Source organism: Cottoperca gobio, chromosome 24, assembly GCF_900634415.1.
Source record: "Cottoperca gobio chromosome 24, fCotGob3.1, whole genome shotgun sequence".
NCBI lineage: Eukaryota > Metazoa > Chordata > Actinopteri > Perciformes > Bovichtidae > Cottoperca > Cottoperca gobio.
In genome coordinates, this window is record NC_041378.1 from 9,183,651 (window position 1) to 9,200,565 (window position 16,915).

The following is a 16,915-nucleotide window of genomic DNA, read 5'->3' on the forward strand; positions in this document are numbered from 1 at the left end:
ACACACATTTACACGTACACACACACACACACATTGTGGCAAAAGGAGAAGTGTGAAAAATTAAACGTATTAAAGGTGAAGTTGCCTGCTGAGAATTTATGATCACAATGCACTGGAAGACACACACATAAACATCTCTCCACATCTAGGTAAATGAGGATGGGGAAGTAAAATGCGATTTCTAAAAAACACACACACATCCACACACACTAAGAACCACTGAGGGGAAATTAACAGTGAGGAAGAGGTAAAACAAGCCAGGTGTCAGTAAGGTTTCTTCCTCATTGAATGAGAGTTCCTCACATCTTTATATGGCTAAAACCTGTGATGCACGCTTTAGATGTTTTTTCTTCTTCTTCTTCTTATTATTATTATTGATGTCCAGTAAAAACCATGTAGATCCAAATTTTGTGATTTTGAAATGTTGAGGTACGGATTAAGTTGAAAGCTGAAAATGAGCCGTTCTAGAGATGTTTTTCACAGGACAGCGGCGATATACGTTATAGTGCAGTGTGCCGAGTGCAGCAGGATGTACAGGAGACTTGAACTCAGCATTGAGTATAGTCACAGTGAGGCGGTGTCAGAGAGGACACAGTGAGATGGTGTCACAATACCCGTCTGCATCACGAGGTAGTTTTTGATATGGACTGCATTAGCTCTCAGCTCCTCCTCTCACATACAACAATTATTTGTCTGCATGTAACTGCTGAAAGTGTTAGAGTTTACCTCAAAGTCGTTGGCCTTGTTGTAGTGCATGTTGAGGGCTCGGAAGAGCTCGCTGTCGCGGCTGACGCCCAACTCCTCCACTCCAGTGACTCCATCGTTGATGGACTGGCGGGCAAACTTCTCCATCTGGATGTAGTAGAACTCCCTGAAGTTGCTGAACCACTTGATCAGCTGGGAGGTGATGCAGCGATTAAACTGGAACGAGAGATGAAGAGTAAGTATTGTTAAAAAGAAGAGATGGGATCTGTAAATATTCTTCATGCAAGCAGTGTAGTGGAGAGTCTCTCATGTCTAAACCTTATTAAGCCATCGGATTTTACAAGGAGTGTAAGGATGGCAGCATGTCATTTCACATCAGGGAGTCGAGATGTGAGGTGTTGTACTTAAAAGACTGTGAAGAAACCGAGAGAGGGAGATAAAAGACGAGAGCAAGGAAGATCACATGTCGTGGAGTGAGGGAAGATAATAGAGACATTAAGTAAGACAGCGAGCAAGGAGGGGGGGGGGTTGGTGGTAGTGTGTGAGAGTGAGAGTGTGTGTGTGGTTTATCCTCCCCACTGGGAGCAGACCTCCCCCTATCATAACCCTGAGAGTGGAGAGAGAGGTGGAAGGGGGGGGGGGGCGAGACCGCAAACACATAATTGACCAGAAAAACGATTAAGTCATCATCTGAAGCGCCCTGGCCCACAGGGGGCTCAAACATGTACTTAACCCCGTTCACCAATTACACCCTGATTCTCCTCCCCTCTCCGCACCTCTCAGGCAGAAAGAAAGGAGAAGAAAAAGAGCAACAAAAAAAAAGAAAGAGAAAGAGAGGGAAAGACAGAGACTATAAGCGCTGCAGAGATGGCTGTGGCTATCTGATCTGTGCCGCTCGGCTGGATTCAATAGGGCGAGGTAAACCTATTAAGAGCCTCGGCTGGTCCCGGCTCTTTTTCCGCCTGGTCTCAGCAATGAAAACACACTGTCTAAACACCCAAACCGCTAGATAAGGACCTCAGGGGCTCAGGATAGCTGCCCTAAAATGCCCCACTGAAAGCTCTGATCAAACCCCTGAAAACATACAAATATCATCTTTACGTCTTTCCCTAGTGACTCCTGGAAATGACATCTCATAAATTCCCAATTCTAGCCCTTGATATCCCTAACCATCACCCACACCCTTCGTCCACAAACACAGACACACAGAGGCCTTCACTCCTCCCTCCCCTCTGCTCTTTTTGTGGTGCTGGAAGAATGGGGGGACAAAACGCTACTAAACGCTGAGCGGACTGCTCGCTGGGGAGGCAGAGCGGTTTTGACATGGAGATTAGGCTCTGGCTATTGTTCGACAACACACGGACACGCACAAACATGTACGCACACTCTCTCTTCACGATCTGGGATGGCAGTCAAACACACACATGCACATGAAGATGGGAGGGCGAGGGAACACAACAGAGGCAGGAAAGTTGGCGAAAGAGTTGGAGTAAGGTGGGACGGTGACGAAAGGAGAGGGGCTGTGCTTTTCTGGAATGATCAGCAGATGACATAATGGACGGAGTGGAAAAGAATAAGTCCGCTTGACATTGTTTGGCAGGGGTTTGGGAGGGTGTATGTGGGGGGGGGGGGGGGGGAGGAGGAGGGGCAGCATGGTGGCAGCCCTAAAGTGCAGGGTGAGCATAAATGGGGAAATGAGTGAGGGAGGGAGGGAGGAGAAGAGGACGGGTGCAGGTCAGCGCCGTCGGACAATGCCGTTTTGCTGGTGGGGGGGGTGGGGGGGGGCAGAGGGTCGGAACGTGAGCAGTCAGCAAGCTGGGGTCGTGACATCGCAGTGTCAAACAAACAAACTACTGACACTTACAAATACATCGGCTGCACGGGGCTATTCTTAAACACACACAATGTAGCAGAGAGCGGAGTGTGACAGAGCACAAAAACACTATTTCATTCAAGTGTGTCAGTGTGATATAAACCTTTCCTCGTGGGTAAGATCAGAACAAGTCTTACTGGGTCTGAATCTGAGACATTTAGTAAATTGCCGTCAATATACGCAAGCATGTGTGCGTACATGCATCTGAGCGCGTGCAAGATTGAGCACTACATACTGAGATTAAAGTCAGTGAAAGAGTTGCCATCGCTCATGCAGGAGACCTTTGGTGTCACTGGATCCGAGTGACGGATAGATTTGTCATTTGGACAAGGATTACTTTATTATACGGACAGCTCAGGAGAAGATGTATTAGGGCCTGTGCAACTGAACTGAACTGTGGCTCAATCACAGCAAAGACAATAATTATTTACTATGCATGCAGATAAATACACTAAATTACATTATATCTGCATCAGCTGCACACAACGCACTCAGAGACTTCATTTTGGCAGGTCCCCCTCCAGCTTCCAGCAGTCAGGGTTCATTAAGTTGCTGGTGGGGGACAGAGACCCCCTGATAGCGGCTAAAGACGAGTGTGTTCAGTGTGAAAGGAGGGAATTGGTTCAAAGGAGCACATCACTGCAGCTCCTTAATCAGAGCTGGCAGGGGTCAGCCGGCACAGACATGAGATGCAGCGAGAAAAATGTGTGTCTGAGCATATAAGTGTTTATAAGGGTGTGTGTGTGTGCGCGTGTGTGTGCGTGTGTATGCGCGCCTGGCTGAGAGGCAGATGAGAGAGAGACAGCGAGAGCGTGTTTCTCACACTCACACTCAAGAGCCTGTGAAAGGTCAGCGCTTAGTGCTAACAGCACAAGATAGAAAGTGGTGCACGCATACACACACACACACACACACACACACACACACACACACACAAACACACGCACACACACACACACACACACACACACACACAAGCGTATGTTCTGCTCATGCACAGGCGCATACTTAGGTCCAGAATAGGAAAACACTCAAGTATCCTTGATCTAAACTATATTAGTCGCCTGCCAAAAGTATTCAGGCGCTTTGACCGTCGTTCCATAACTTCATCCAAAACTTCTGCACACACATCAGCTCATTTATTAATATGTGGAATGAAATAGGTTTTACAGTTCTGTCTTTTTGTTTAGAATCAAAATGTTTAGCTGAGAAACATTTGAATGAAAAAGCAAAGTGTGTCCCTCGCCAACACTTTCTCTGACATAGTGGTTCAGTGATGGAGCAGAAAGCACACAGATGACCTCAGAGTGCTAAGCTACATCCAGAACAACCGGAGAGGAGAGCAGAAAGACAGAGAAGCCTGTACGGGCCTCCCTCTCTTTCTCTTTCTCCCTCTCTCTCTCTCTTTCTCGTAAGCCCCTTCACAGTCATCAGGGCTTTCCAACGTTTCCTGTTTTCGCAGGGGTGAATTGTGGGAGATAATCTCCGGCTGCCTATTGGCTGACTGCACACAAAAAGCGGCCCTGGAAAGCGGGCTTTTGTTACTGCGGCGACTCAAATCCAGCGGCTGGCTTTTCTTTCTCCCCGGCCCCGCCGAGGCACACATACCATGCCACACCATCAGCGAAAAAAAAGAAAAGAGAAGGAATGACATATAGAAAAGGGAAAACCCTCCTGACCTCCTCTACTCCACAGCACATGACTGGCCCAAATACTGAAGCTTGTTGCTAAAAGAGCCACAGAGAGATACGTAAAGAAAGCAAGGTGTGTGTGTGTGTGTGTGTGTGTGTGTGTGTGTGTGTGTGTGTGTGTGTGTGTGTGTGTTACAGCTTGTGTTTGCATACAAATTAGAAATGTATATCTACAATACATGAAGGTCCAAACATCCTCTAATTAATATACAGTTAAAGACACTGTATCCCTTTACAAAGGCACTAACTTTTGCTGACTTTAATACTCGACTGAACATCTTTATTTAATCTGTGCATCCTTAATCGAAACGTCTTAAAGCCAGTGAGATGACACGATAGGCTGTCATTAATAACAGTGGCATTATCTGTCAAAACCTTTCATAAAAACCAAAAGTCCCAAAAGTCAAAAAAGAAGCTTAATGAAGTGGAACAACAGCCACAACAGCGTCCCCCAGTTGTTAGGACAACCCACTTCCCACGTTCATTAGATTCTTGACAGTCAAGACCTGATTAGTGGAGACCTGATTAGCCTTCAAGACTTTTGTCTGAGGACAGCCACTCGCTAAGAAGCTGCGCTGGCTACATCTAATTAGATAATCAGTCTCATTCCCATACATCTCTACTAACTAAAAGCTTGAGTCCATTGTCCTCGACTGAAAACAAACAAATGTCACTCATAATCCCCTTAACTATCTTGACCTTGTTTAAGTATCTGATGTGGCCACCAAGAAGAGGCTACCTCGCCGGGAGTGAGTGTCAGTGAAACTAAGTAAATAGCAATTGTTGCCGCAATTGTTCAACGGCAAATAACCTGAATGTGAAATCAGTGGAATGCTTTAATATAGAATTTTTTTTATGTATTAACATTTACAGGTGCCTACCCCCTTTGCCAACACGCAACCCTCCAATGACCAATGATAAGCTGAGAGAAAACCATGTGACCCACGAGTCATGGTTGGTGGCGACGGCATCCAAGAGGGGGCAGCTGGGAAAAAAGGGGACCTTTATCTTCTGATTTGAATAAGATGGCCTGGATATGTCACAGTGTTTACCCCTCCGAATGGTCCGAGAGGGGCGCACATACACAAAACAACAACAACACTAACAAACTCATTCGCGCACACTACAACAGCCATTGTGTTCATGTTTTTTGTGCAGCTTACATATTGTGCTTTGTTTTACAAATTTCCTTCATTAACTCCCAGTAGCACCAACGCTCATCCTTGCCATGTTCCCTAAACCGACTTTCTCTACTTCTCTCCCTCCATCAAACCATCAAACCATCAAACCATCAAACCATCAAACCATCCTCCCTACACCTGCTCAGATAACCACTCCTTCGTCTCTAGGCTCCATCCTCCTCTCTGCCCTCTCCACCCCTCTATTACTCATCCCGCTCTTTATCTTTAGAATACTCATAGGCTCTCCAGCTCCCTCATGTAAACCCATTCAACTTCCTCTTCTTTCATCTTTTGCATAAAACCACAACTTAGTGAGGGAAAGGGCCTCATTTCAAGACAGACAAGCATACTCTGTTCACGGAAACTGAAGCTGGCACATAACAATTATTGAATCAAACGTCCCCTTTTAAAGCAGGTGCGTTGACAAATGAACAAGTAAGAAATGTAGCAAAAGAGAAAACAGAGGCAACAGACAGTTATCCATCTTTACACTTGTTACACGCAGCAAAAGAAGTCACGATCTAAAGTAGATTAAGGTACAACAAATGAGACAGAGACATCCATAGTAATGTTTGCTAAAATAGGAAGATACAGGCAAAGGTTATAAACTAAAATAAGGGCTGAAGAGGAAGAATATGTTTGAAATTACCTTGACATCAGAGAAGAACATCTTGAGCATATTAGAGCTTGGGTAGCGGGTGTAGAAAAACATGAGCTTGGCCTTCTTCAGATGATTGGGGGAGAGACCCTCTTGGATCTGGAAATAGCTGCCATTAAGGTAATTAACAACTGTTTGGAGGGAAACAACTTATGGTAGATCAACACTGATATTATCACGATACAACATGGTAATAATTGATTGGCAAGAAATTATCATTTAGATGATGGATAACCAAATGTCCTTTCAGGCATGAATGCAGGGATGCTGGAGGAGGGGATGAAGACAGTGCACCAAAGCGAAACCATTTGCTTGCAATTAGCATCGTTCGTATCAGGTGTGAGAGTGTCACGGTAAATAAAACGCTGGCCAGCACTACAGCCGATGCTTTTACATAAGGAGGCTCATTTCACAGTCAAAGTAAGCAAACGCCTTTGCCTACACCCTGCGCTAACCTCCACACAAAAAAAGGAAGAAGAAAAAAGGAGACATTTGCATATCACAGACAAAGACAGCAGTTGACGCCATGTGACGGGCAAGAAGGCCTAATGGCTTGGCGACAACACATGCCAAGCTTGAATATCTGATAGTCTGATATTGGCTTCATATCAGTGACAAAACAAGGTCTAGGAGATAGTCCCAAACAGCGACCCAAGCAACATGAAAAACCTTCTCACACTCACATAGGCCATATTCAAATACATGTCAGAGGCCTTGTCTTCTTAATGGATCACCTGGATTGAACAGCAAAGAGGATGGAGATGGGCTGGTGGGGGCACCTTGAGGGATAGTATGGTTCCAACCTTCAATTACATCCCCCTCCTCCTCCCTCTGCTCCACCCCTACCCCCCAGCCTCGCTGCCGCTGCCAAACCCTTGGAGGAGCAAAAGAAGGAGGAGGAGAAGGAGAAGAGGGGCTCTGAGGCTTTGGACTCAGCCAGTGATGGGGGGACTGAAACACATCTGCGCCACCGAACGGCCCAAGCCATTTCCATGGTGAATTAACGGCCGTATAATGCATCTGATAATATCAATCTGGAGGATAAGACATTGAAAAGGGAACGGGGATGGGGGCGGGCTGCATGTTAAAACCTCAGGCTGTTTCAACAAGGGTTTTCATCAAGCAGAAGCAAGACAGGGCTTTAAATTACAAATAAGATACAGCCCCAAGTTTTCATGAAGACTGTTTACACTCGAGTGGACAAAATACATTGCTTGACATTATTTATGATCTACAGGGATGGCTGATCGTTAAAATCATTCAAGTGTCCAGATGTAGCTGTAACTATAGAGTGGGAAGAAGGCATCAGCTGCTAGATTGGATTGCCCTTGGCCTCAGGGTTACACAGCAAAGCCAGCAAATACTGAACCACACTGGGTTGGCTCCTTAAAAACCCTGTCTACTTTGTCTGATTCAGTGAGAGAGAGGGAGAGAGAGAGAGTTAGTTGTATACGCAGCAAGGGTCTTGTGGGGGGAAACCCTGGCAGACTGGTGTTACTCTGTCAGGCCTGGCCAAAAGAGCAGCACTTCACTCTCCACACCACACCATCTGCTCCAAGTGGAGGGGATACAATGGAACTTCAGACAGAGAGAGGGAGAGGGAGAAACAGAGAAAGAGAAAGCTCTTTCTCTGTAAGGCAAGGTGGGATTTGTTTGCTGTGAAAGCTGTGCACTTACACTTAAATGAATTTGTTTTTGCTTTTTCAATTAGGATTAGCATCGTTTTTCCCTTATCACTGAAATTAAAAATGATTTTAAAACAAATACATCAAGGTTTTACCGCTCCAGCCATAAACACAATATCACCCCCCTTCAGATGACAATTAAGAAGCTTCATATCTCCTGATGAGGCATTTTCATCTCCAATTCACTCACAGCTTGCAAATGTAATTGTGATTGGACTTAGGGGTGGCGTGCAAGGCTATTATTTTGTCATGATGGTGCACTCATACCAGCTGGCCCACTGTTCGCGTGCCACATCTGACAAGACATCATCATTCTCATGACACATCCCCAAAACCCAAAGTCATGAGAGGGAAATAGCTGCTCCACTTCCTAATTCAAGGTGTAAGGACAAGAATATTTGGAGTCGGATTGAAAACAAATGAGGAAATTGATAGGAGCCATCTGCTCCACAATGCTGCCGAGAGCTGGTGAACTTGAACGCACCTCGCAAAATGTCTGACAAGCTGTCTATGGCTTCTGAGGCTCTGAGAAAAAAAAAAAAGAAACAGAATTATAAAAAAAATGGAACTACCTATAATCAGAGATACTACAAATGCAAATAAACTGACTGATAAATATCATACTAATTAAAATGAATAATGTACAAAACTGTATCTTATAAATGCCAAACTTTGTTCCTAAACCTGTGATAAAATCAAAAGTAAAAGATGACAAAAAACACATGTGAACATGTTGTCTGCCTATTCTTTTCATTTAGGGGAGTACCTCTGTTAATGCCCTGAATGTATAAATGCTACAATGAAAGCCACAGCATCTGGCATGTGGTTGTTGTTTGATTGTTTTCTACTTTCTCTCAGTGTCTCTATGTCTCTCTCTCCCTTTTCTCTTTCCATCCCTCCATCGGGAGCCCGTAGAAGCAAAGGATTATGGATCTCTGGAAAGCGTTCACCCTTGGGTCAGAAGACAAGACAAGGCGAGGTAATGAAAGATAAACAGCTCGCTGCAAACACCTGTTAACGTCCGCTTCAAAGAAAAGACAGGGAGGAGGGGGGTTTGCAGGGAGGGAAAACAAAAAAAGAAGTATTTGGCTGCCAAGCAACAGCCGAAGGGCCCCCCGGGCTGTTGACAGATCTTTATGAAATGAAAAAAAGGGAAAAGAAACGACAATGATTGTGGGCTTTTTACAACAGCGATGGATGATAAGAGGAACACAAGAGAAAACACAAGCAATCATAAATATACATCTTTACCAAGTCCTCAGGCAAACCTTTTGTGACATGCACACACATAAAAAAAGACACACACACACACACTCGGAAAAAGGCTCTCAGGTACGCACAATAGCAAAGACAAGGCACCTAAAGTGTTAAATATACATATTCACTTAACTAATAAAGACACAACAGGTAAAAAGATGTTGGATTCATTTCTTTAGCATTTAATGAATGCCAATGACCTGAAGACAAAGCTTTCTAAGGAAAAGCAATGTGACACAAATCAAACTTTCATAAAGGTTAAGAGGTGTTGAATACTTAGGGACTAAGGAGGTATAGGGGAAACAGAGACTGAATGTATCTGTTCAAGCTATTAGTCCTGAGTCCCCGGGGGACTCAATTTGAGCCTCCCATAGGGGATAGCCTCTTTATTCGTAGGGCATGATTGGGGCACACTGGGGTTAAACTATAAGGGAGGCTATATAACACCATTGTGTGCAAAGTTTCAGGATGCTATCTCAATCCTTGTTCTTTCAGGCCATTTTTAAAAAATGAAATTGGGCCAGTAAATGTCGTGGGGACCTAATATTCATGAGTAAGTGATATGTGACAAGAGAGCTTTAAAGCATTTAGGATTGAAGAAGGAAGAAAAGGCTGTACAGTGCTGTAAGAAGGAAGAGGTATGAGTATAAAAATAAATACAACAATGCAGTACAATGCAGTACAATGGAGAAGAGAACAGCAGTGGGAGGAAAAGTGATTCATCAACAATTTCTCAGTTTCTTAGGCTAGTTTCAAACAGGCTAAAAAAGATTAGATTTTTAACTCTTTGTTGTTCAAATGCAATGTTTTTGCACCTGTCTATACAGGGAATTACCACCTGAATCTGGATTTTTTTATCTGGCTTACAAAGGCATATGCTGGTCTGAACTGGACCACGTAGGGTCACTGTCATACTGTACACAATCACTTAGTATTGCCTTTCAACCCCCTCAAAAGCACACACACTATCACACACACATACTACCCACATTTATCTTAAAGGATACATTGCTGCCTGAGTAGGGTGAGATGTCAGCCATGTCCTGGAGGTCACTGCACTCGGACTTGATGAGGGACAGGGAGAGTCCCTCGGCTGTGCTGCCAGGGTGCGCTGGTGAACAAGAGCGATGGTGGTGCCCCATGTGGTGACCCGATGCCATCTTGGTCCTGAGGCTGGTGGTCTCCCGGGACAGGTCCATCGAGTCTGGAGAGGAACGGTCCTTGCCTGGGTAGCCACCAGTAGGCCCACCAAGACTCTGGAAAGGGTAGCCCATAAGAGGCAGTGGAAAGGGGTGTCTAAAGGATGGGGGGCTGAAGCCCATGGAGGCAGAGAGCGAGGAGGGGTGAAGGACGGGGTGGTGATGCCCGCCGTGGGCACCCACAGCTGAGGACTGGTGGTGGTGGTGGTGGTGCTCACTGGGTGTCTTTCTCACGATTAAGGGTAACGCCTCGGTTTGGTCATTGATGGGACCTGGCATCCCAGGCATGCTGGCGAAGGAGTCTAGTGGATTGGGAATGATGACATCGCCGAAGCACTGCAGCCTCTGGTTGGCGGTGTGGAAGTTTGGGTTATCTCCATTGACAGTGGTGGGAAATCTTTCAGGAGGTATAGAAAGCGAAGGGAAGGCCTGCTGGGGTGTAGGGCGTGGAGGCTTGGCAAACACCTTAACCACTGTGTCCACCACCTGGGTCATAGCTGAATTGAGTTCCTTCTTCAGTGTTTCTGCCAGCTGTTTACCTTCAGCATGCATGGAGGAGCCCGGACCTCCCTGTCCTTTGCTCCGGCTGAGCCCCTCTCTTCTTGGCTTCTCTCTGTTTGCCAGCATGGCCTGCTCCTGAAGCAATGCCCGTGCCCTGTCCAGGAAATGGCCCGGGTCCAGGTCAGACATCTCATTGTCAGAGCGCAAGTCATCTCCACCCCGGTCATCGCCGCCAGTATCAGACCTGGCTGGGCTGTCCTCAGACATGTTTCCTATGTCATTGTGGAGGTCATTGTGGAGGTCATTGTGTTCTGAATCGTCGGTTGAGTCATAGATCTGAAAGAACTTCTCCTGCAGCTGGCGCAGCTGTTTCTGCATGTCCTCAAGCTGCAGCTTCAGTTGCCGTCGCTCCTCCTGCTTCTGTTCCTTCCTCTGGCACACCAGCTGGGTGAAGCTCTGCTGTTGCTGCTGAGGCAGACGCTGCTTACGCTTGTTCTCTCTGCTGCTACTGCTGCACACCTCGCCTCCCCGTGGGCTGCTGGGGGCCTGCTGCTGAGACTGAGGGGGTGGGCAGTCTAGATCCATCTCCCGATCTCCATCCATCTCATGGTCACGCTCATGACGGGAAGCAGCAGGTATCACCACACTGGGTGAGTGGCTCATACCACGTATAATGTTCTCTACACGGGCTCGCTTGGCACGCAGGTGTTCATCATTGAGACGTTCAATGTCAAAGGTGGCAAGGCCAGGAGGACGGCCAAAGGGTGACAAGCACTCTTGAGGTGTGCTATCATGGGAGGAGTTACTGCAGGCATCCTCTTGGGGAGCATCTGAACTTGCATTGGAGAGCCCTGATCCGGGGAAGCCGACATCCCCTCTTTCACCCCTGTCCCCTCTTTCTCCCCTCTCGTGTCCTCCTCCATTTTTAGTCATGTTATTCTTGAGAAGCTGGGAGATAATGGTGGTGCCAGGGAAGGGCATCATGGTGTCCTCGTATGAGTTGGCCCTCTTCAGTAGCTTTCGGAGTACATTGGACTTGGACTCACTGTCACTGGCTGACATAACGCCAGGTCCACCATGTGGCTGCACTACAGAGCACTCCATGGAGTCAGTGTCTGATCCGTGGTGAGAGTGGGAGCTCAGAGAGTTCATGGCACTGAAAATGGCTGCTTTGGCGCGGGCAATGCTATCAGTGGTTGTTATTGTGGCTGCTGCTGTGGAGGAGGCTGTGCTGCCCACGGTCCTCTTAACACCAATGTCCACACGTCTTCGCTTGGTCTGTCTGTTCAGGAGGGAATCGCTGTCATGGTCCGGCATCACGGGTTGCTGCTATTGGGCCATATCCCGCAAACAGAGTCCTCTCGGATCAAATCCTCTGAGTACCTGTGGGAAAAAATTCACAAATGCGTGACTCATCAAAATAAAGAATATTTTCAGAATCTAAGTCACTCGTTCACTCAGGCAGTACTCTTCTTGAAAGTTTTTGATAGACTGAAACAAGTAAAATCCATCAACCTTTAGAAAATAGCATTAGGCGACAATATGGATATACTGTAGAGAGAAGAGTTTTGTCTCAAGCCAGCAGGCAATCCTTCCTAATATGTTTCTAAAAGGACGGGCACATCGTTGATTACATTTAGGCAGTAAGGACCGGTGACAGAAGGGTAAAGGGAACAGGCAAGATGGGGTCAGAATTAGGCCTTGGCTCCACATTCCAGGGCAAAGTCCTACATTTTATCCTGTCCCCTGTTACACGCCGTGCGACACTGAACCAGTTCCCACGGAACACAAAGCTGCATAAAATTATGATAATTACTTAAGTACTTGTCCTCATTTCCATTTTTGTGCAGTTTAAGCCAACATAAGAGCTATTAACTCACAAAATATAATATAAAGAAATAGGGTTAAGGGTATCTAAAAAAACAAAAGTGGTGTACAAAGGGGAGGCAATGCACATTGGTTGTATCCCCACCACTAAATTCTATTACAATGCGTGAGTGAGCGATCGTTTGGTCATTTCAACATATTATTCTCATTTTAAAACCATGTTTACACTTTGCGTAATTTTAAAATGAAAGTCCTGTGTTCACATTAATCAATAAGGCCATCATATCTTAGGCAATGGGAGAGTGACACATAAAAGAAACACAAAATAGGCCTATTGATTTTGGTGCCAGCGTGAGCTCACTTCTGTGTTTTTTGTTTGTCTTTTCATCTGGCAAGGGCAGTTAATTCTGCTCAAATGAATAGGTCACAAGGGTCAACTCCGGCAAGGAGCAACTTAAAGCGCTCTTACAAAAAACCTAATGCCCCTCTGAAAGCAAATTGTTTTGTCAGTACAGGCCTGCATCAATACTGCTATGTAAGCAGTGGTGGCAGTGTCTTAGTCAGAGCCATATCAGATGCCTCTCAAATGTAGAGATATTAACAAAAACAATTTAATCTGTATGCCTTTTAAAAATATATATATATATATTTACGAGATTTGTACATTTATAAATTAGGACAATGTTTTCTAAAGTGGTGCAACAATTTACATTTTTCTTTTTACACTCTTCAGGAAAACATCAGCCCTTATTAAAACTTGCTGTGGCTCAGAAAAAATAATAAAATATAACAAATACAGTTTCATTTCTTTGACTTCAATTTCACAGCTTGCAAATATACTCCAACGTTACACCTATTTAGTCAGACTTTTAAATAGATCTGCAAAGTAGCTATACAAATTTCGAATTTTAAATAGGAAAAAGGTCAGATATATGTTTCATTTTGCTATGATATCTTAAGACAAAAGCAATTCAAAGACGTCTAATTTGAAGGCTCATTTTCAGTGTGGACAAACAGCAGGGAAAACTGAGCTCCAGTGAGATTAAATAAGATTCTTTTTAACTAATTATTTGCTTGTTCCAACATAAAGAAATTGTATCGTCTTTACATCATCACTGCATGTGAAAAGTAATTTTTAAAACAAGAAGCTTATTTCTTGTCACTTAGCCTCATAGACACATTCACACTGTCCACACAAACACACACACACACGCACACACACACACATACACACACACACACACACGCACACACACACAAACAGGAGCACACACACACAACTTTGCTGTTGGCTTTGTTAGAAGCTGTGTAGTGTGATGCTCCGCACAAGTGGCATGCATTGGCAGGTTTTTCCACTCTGAAAAAAAACCTTTTGTAAATTGACATTTTGTAAACTGGCAAGATAAAACTTTAAAATCCAAATGTACTAGAAAACAAGCTTAGTGTAATGTTTTCATCTCAAATCCAAAAGTCCTAGAGTGACATCAGTATTCTAAAATAAAATAATTTTGATAAATGGCTTTGGCCGAAGTCTTGACAGCCACATCCAGCAGTTCAGACAAGAGGTGATACATCTCCAAGAAATAAATCTTGACTTGATCGCCTCAGGATCTTAACAATGAGCTTGAAATAGTCACCAGCACCTGTCTTTTTCGACGGCACACCTGTCTCGCATTGCTCATGCGCACTCACCCTCTTGTAAAAAAACAAAAAACAACCTTTCAACAAATTCAAGCTATGAATTGCACATATGAACAACGAGCTCTAGATGTTCACTTGAACTTTTATAAGTCTTCACCTCATCCTTTTGAACTGTTTTTTCAATAGCCTATTGTTATTTTTTATACACCGTAAAACTAACCTTGAAACATTTTGCCTGACGAGAAACAAAAAGTACAAAAATAATGAGTTAAAAGTTACGATTTGAAACTTGTTCTAAATTATAATAATATGCAGTTGCTGTAACTTTCAAGAGTTAAACAACAACATTTATGCTTTCAGATGGTAAAAGGGAGACCCGGCTGTTTCTTTGCTCATTTGACGGTCAGTGGACAAAGATATCAAACCTAAGAGAGAGTTGCGTTCACTTACAACAATGTACCAGCAGCGTTTTATCACAATCCTCGAAAAGTGCTGCCGCAGAAGACAGACACTAAATTCCCAAAACAGGAGGACTGACAAGCCCTGTAACTGCCTGCATAACGATTGTGTGTAAATAAAAAGCCATATAAGAGGTATTAGAATAAGATTTTGCCTACAGGACAAAGGCAATATGAGGTAACAGCAAATTCACGGTTTCCAACACGAAACATCAAATACAATCTAAATCTCGGCTCTCATCTAAAATCAACTCGTGTTATAAATTACGTTTCGAAACACTCGCTACGCAAACTTACTTGGAAAAGTTGCAAATCAACTTGATCTCGGCTTTCATGAGGAAGGTTGGGCTACCGTCCGCAAATCATCCTCGCAAAAAACACGGGCTGCTCACGCAACTCTTACCACACATCAAGATGAGGAGAACGAAACCGAGTAAATAAAGTCGTATAGATATGATTAGCTGTTGATCACCAGAATAAATTTCCCCGATCATGATTTTTGATTTGTTTATTTTTTCCGCCCACCGTGCGCAGGCAAGGCAGAACAAGGTGAGGGAGGTATCCGAGGACAAGGTTACTTACCCTTTAGATGAAGAGGGGGACAACCTGAACTCCTACGGCGAAAAAAAGAGAGAAATACGCAGAGCACGGCGGATTGCTGGATGCTGGGATATAACAATTTCTCAGAGAAGGAAGAGCTGGAATAAAGTCAGCAGCGCGAGCGAAAGGAACAAAATAGGAAAAATATAGAAGATGAAAAGAGCTCTTGCGCGTCGGTCTCTCCCTCTATCCTCTGCTGTGACTAAAAGAGTGAAAGACATAGAGAGAGTGCAAGAGAGAGAGAGAGAGAGACTGCGTGTGTGCGTCTCCGAGGCGCACTGGATGCAGAGCACTGGATGCTGGAGCGCTCCTCCGCCACTAAGATTCACTTTAAGACGCGACTGAAGGAAACAGGAAGACGTGCGCGTCATGAGCGGCGTGATGTAACTGTCGCAACCTACCAATAAGAAGCGTCCGTCCGGTCCGGAGAACAACGCACTGAACTTGACCAGAGAATGGGACTTGAGCATGCAACTAAAGAGAGAGAGAGGAAAAAAGGAAATACCACTCTTACTAATGTCTTTCTTCCCAAAATCACCGACTGCGCCAGTAAGACTCGTTACGCACTTTGACATTACACTATAAGCGGCAATAAAACACATAGTCCACATCTTATGTTGTTTATTTTCATATTTAACAATGTTTCTATAATAAATGTTAAAATGTTAGTTTGATTTCAAGTAATTTTGATTAAAATGCTGAAAATTAAAAAAAACTGAATAAGAACAATTTCACGATAATAACTGCTAAGACAATTCATAAAATAAGTAGATTTATTTGGCAACCAGTGAAATGACCTATCCCTGTTGTAGATGTATTCACTACATTTAAGAAGAAAAAGCATGGTTTTTTAAATAAATTCAGAATTAAGTGGATTTTTAAGGCAGATACCGTTTTAAAGCAAATGTTTTCAGATATCTTCTAGCCTTCCTTGTGGCAGTCAAATTCAAAATTAACAGTCTATTTTACAATCCAAACGACTTTTTTAAAAGCTTGTGTTAATGCATGTTTCGATTATGTTTATGAGAGTCTATTAAAATGCATTAACACTTCAAGCCCAGTCACTTTGAATGATTTCCAGTTTTGTAATTTGAGATTGTAATATGTTTGAATAACGATGCAGAGCGTTTTTAAAATTTAAATATCAGTATGCACATTTTGTTCTGCAACTGGTACACAACAGGCTGCAGCTTCTCAAAGGGAATAACAGTAGTTGGTCACTTGGGTATTGGGGGTTCAAAGTGACATGTAGAGATATTTTATGTGCAGAGTTTTCTCATTGGTGGCTGCAAAGTCTGATTTATGAACAAGCAACGCGGCACAGAAGCTCTGAGCTTTGCTTTGGAATTCAGATTATCCAGGGAAGCCAATATCTGAGGAGAGCTAAACGTCTCTCTGTGAAACGCTCAGTTAAGAGCCGAAAATCATCACGAAACGTCTGTCACACAGTCTGCCACTGAAATAACCCCGTGCGTAAAGACTGCACCGTCATCAAAAATGGTTATTAAGTAAAACCGATAGTAAATGAAAACAAAAATCTACCTTTATCATTTAAAATCTAAAGATTTTTAATGGACAATTACACTTTTAAACTCCCCCAACTGTAAGGCTGAACTCTGCGGACACTGACATTTGATCC

At 44.1% G+C, this 16,915-nt stretch overlaps 1 protein-coding gene across 2 annotated transcripts in view; it reads right to left on the bottom strand.

Annotated features, from left to right (window-relative positions):
- LOC115003769 (prospero homeobox protein 1-like) overlaps window positions 1-16,164 on the bottom strand; it is a 29,244-nt gene extending 13,080 nt beyond the window's left edge. The window contains exons 1-4 of one of the 2 annotated variants that reach the window (XM_029425686.1): window positions 15,259-16,164; window positions 10,058-12,133; window positions 6,100-6,207; window positions 727-921 (exon numbers count right to left, since the gene is read on the bottom strand). In XM_029425686.1, coding sequence (XP_029281546.1) covers window positions 727-921; window positions 6,100-6,207; window positions 10,058-12,067 — 2,313 coding nt within the window. In that variant the 5' untranslated portion in view covers window positions 12,068-12,133; window positions 15,259-16,164. Of the gene's footprint in view, window positions 1-726; window positions 922-6,099; window positions 6,208-10,057; window positions 12,134-14,973; window positions 15,082-15,258 lie in introns of those variants that run through there. The other variant, XM_029425688.1, reaches the window with a different exon arrangement.
- Window positions 16,165-16,915: the final 751 nt, after the last annotated feature.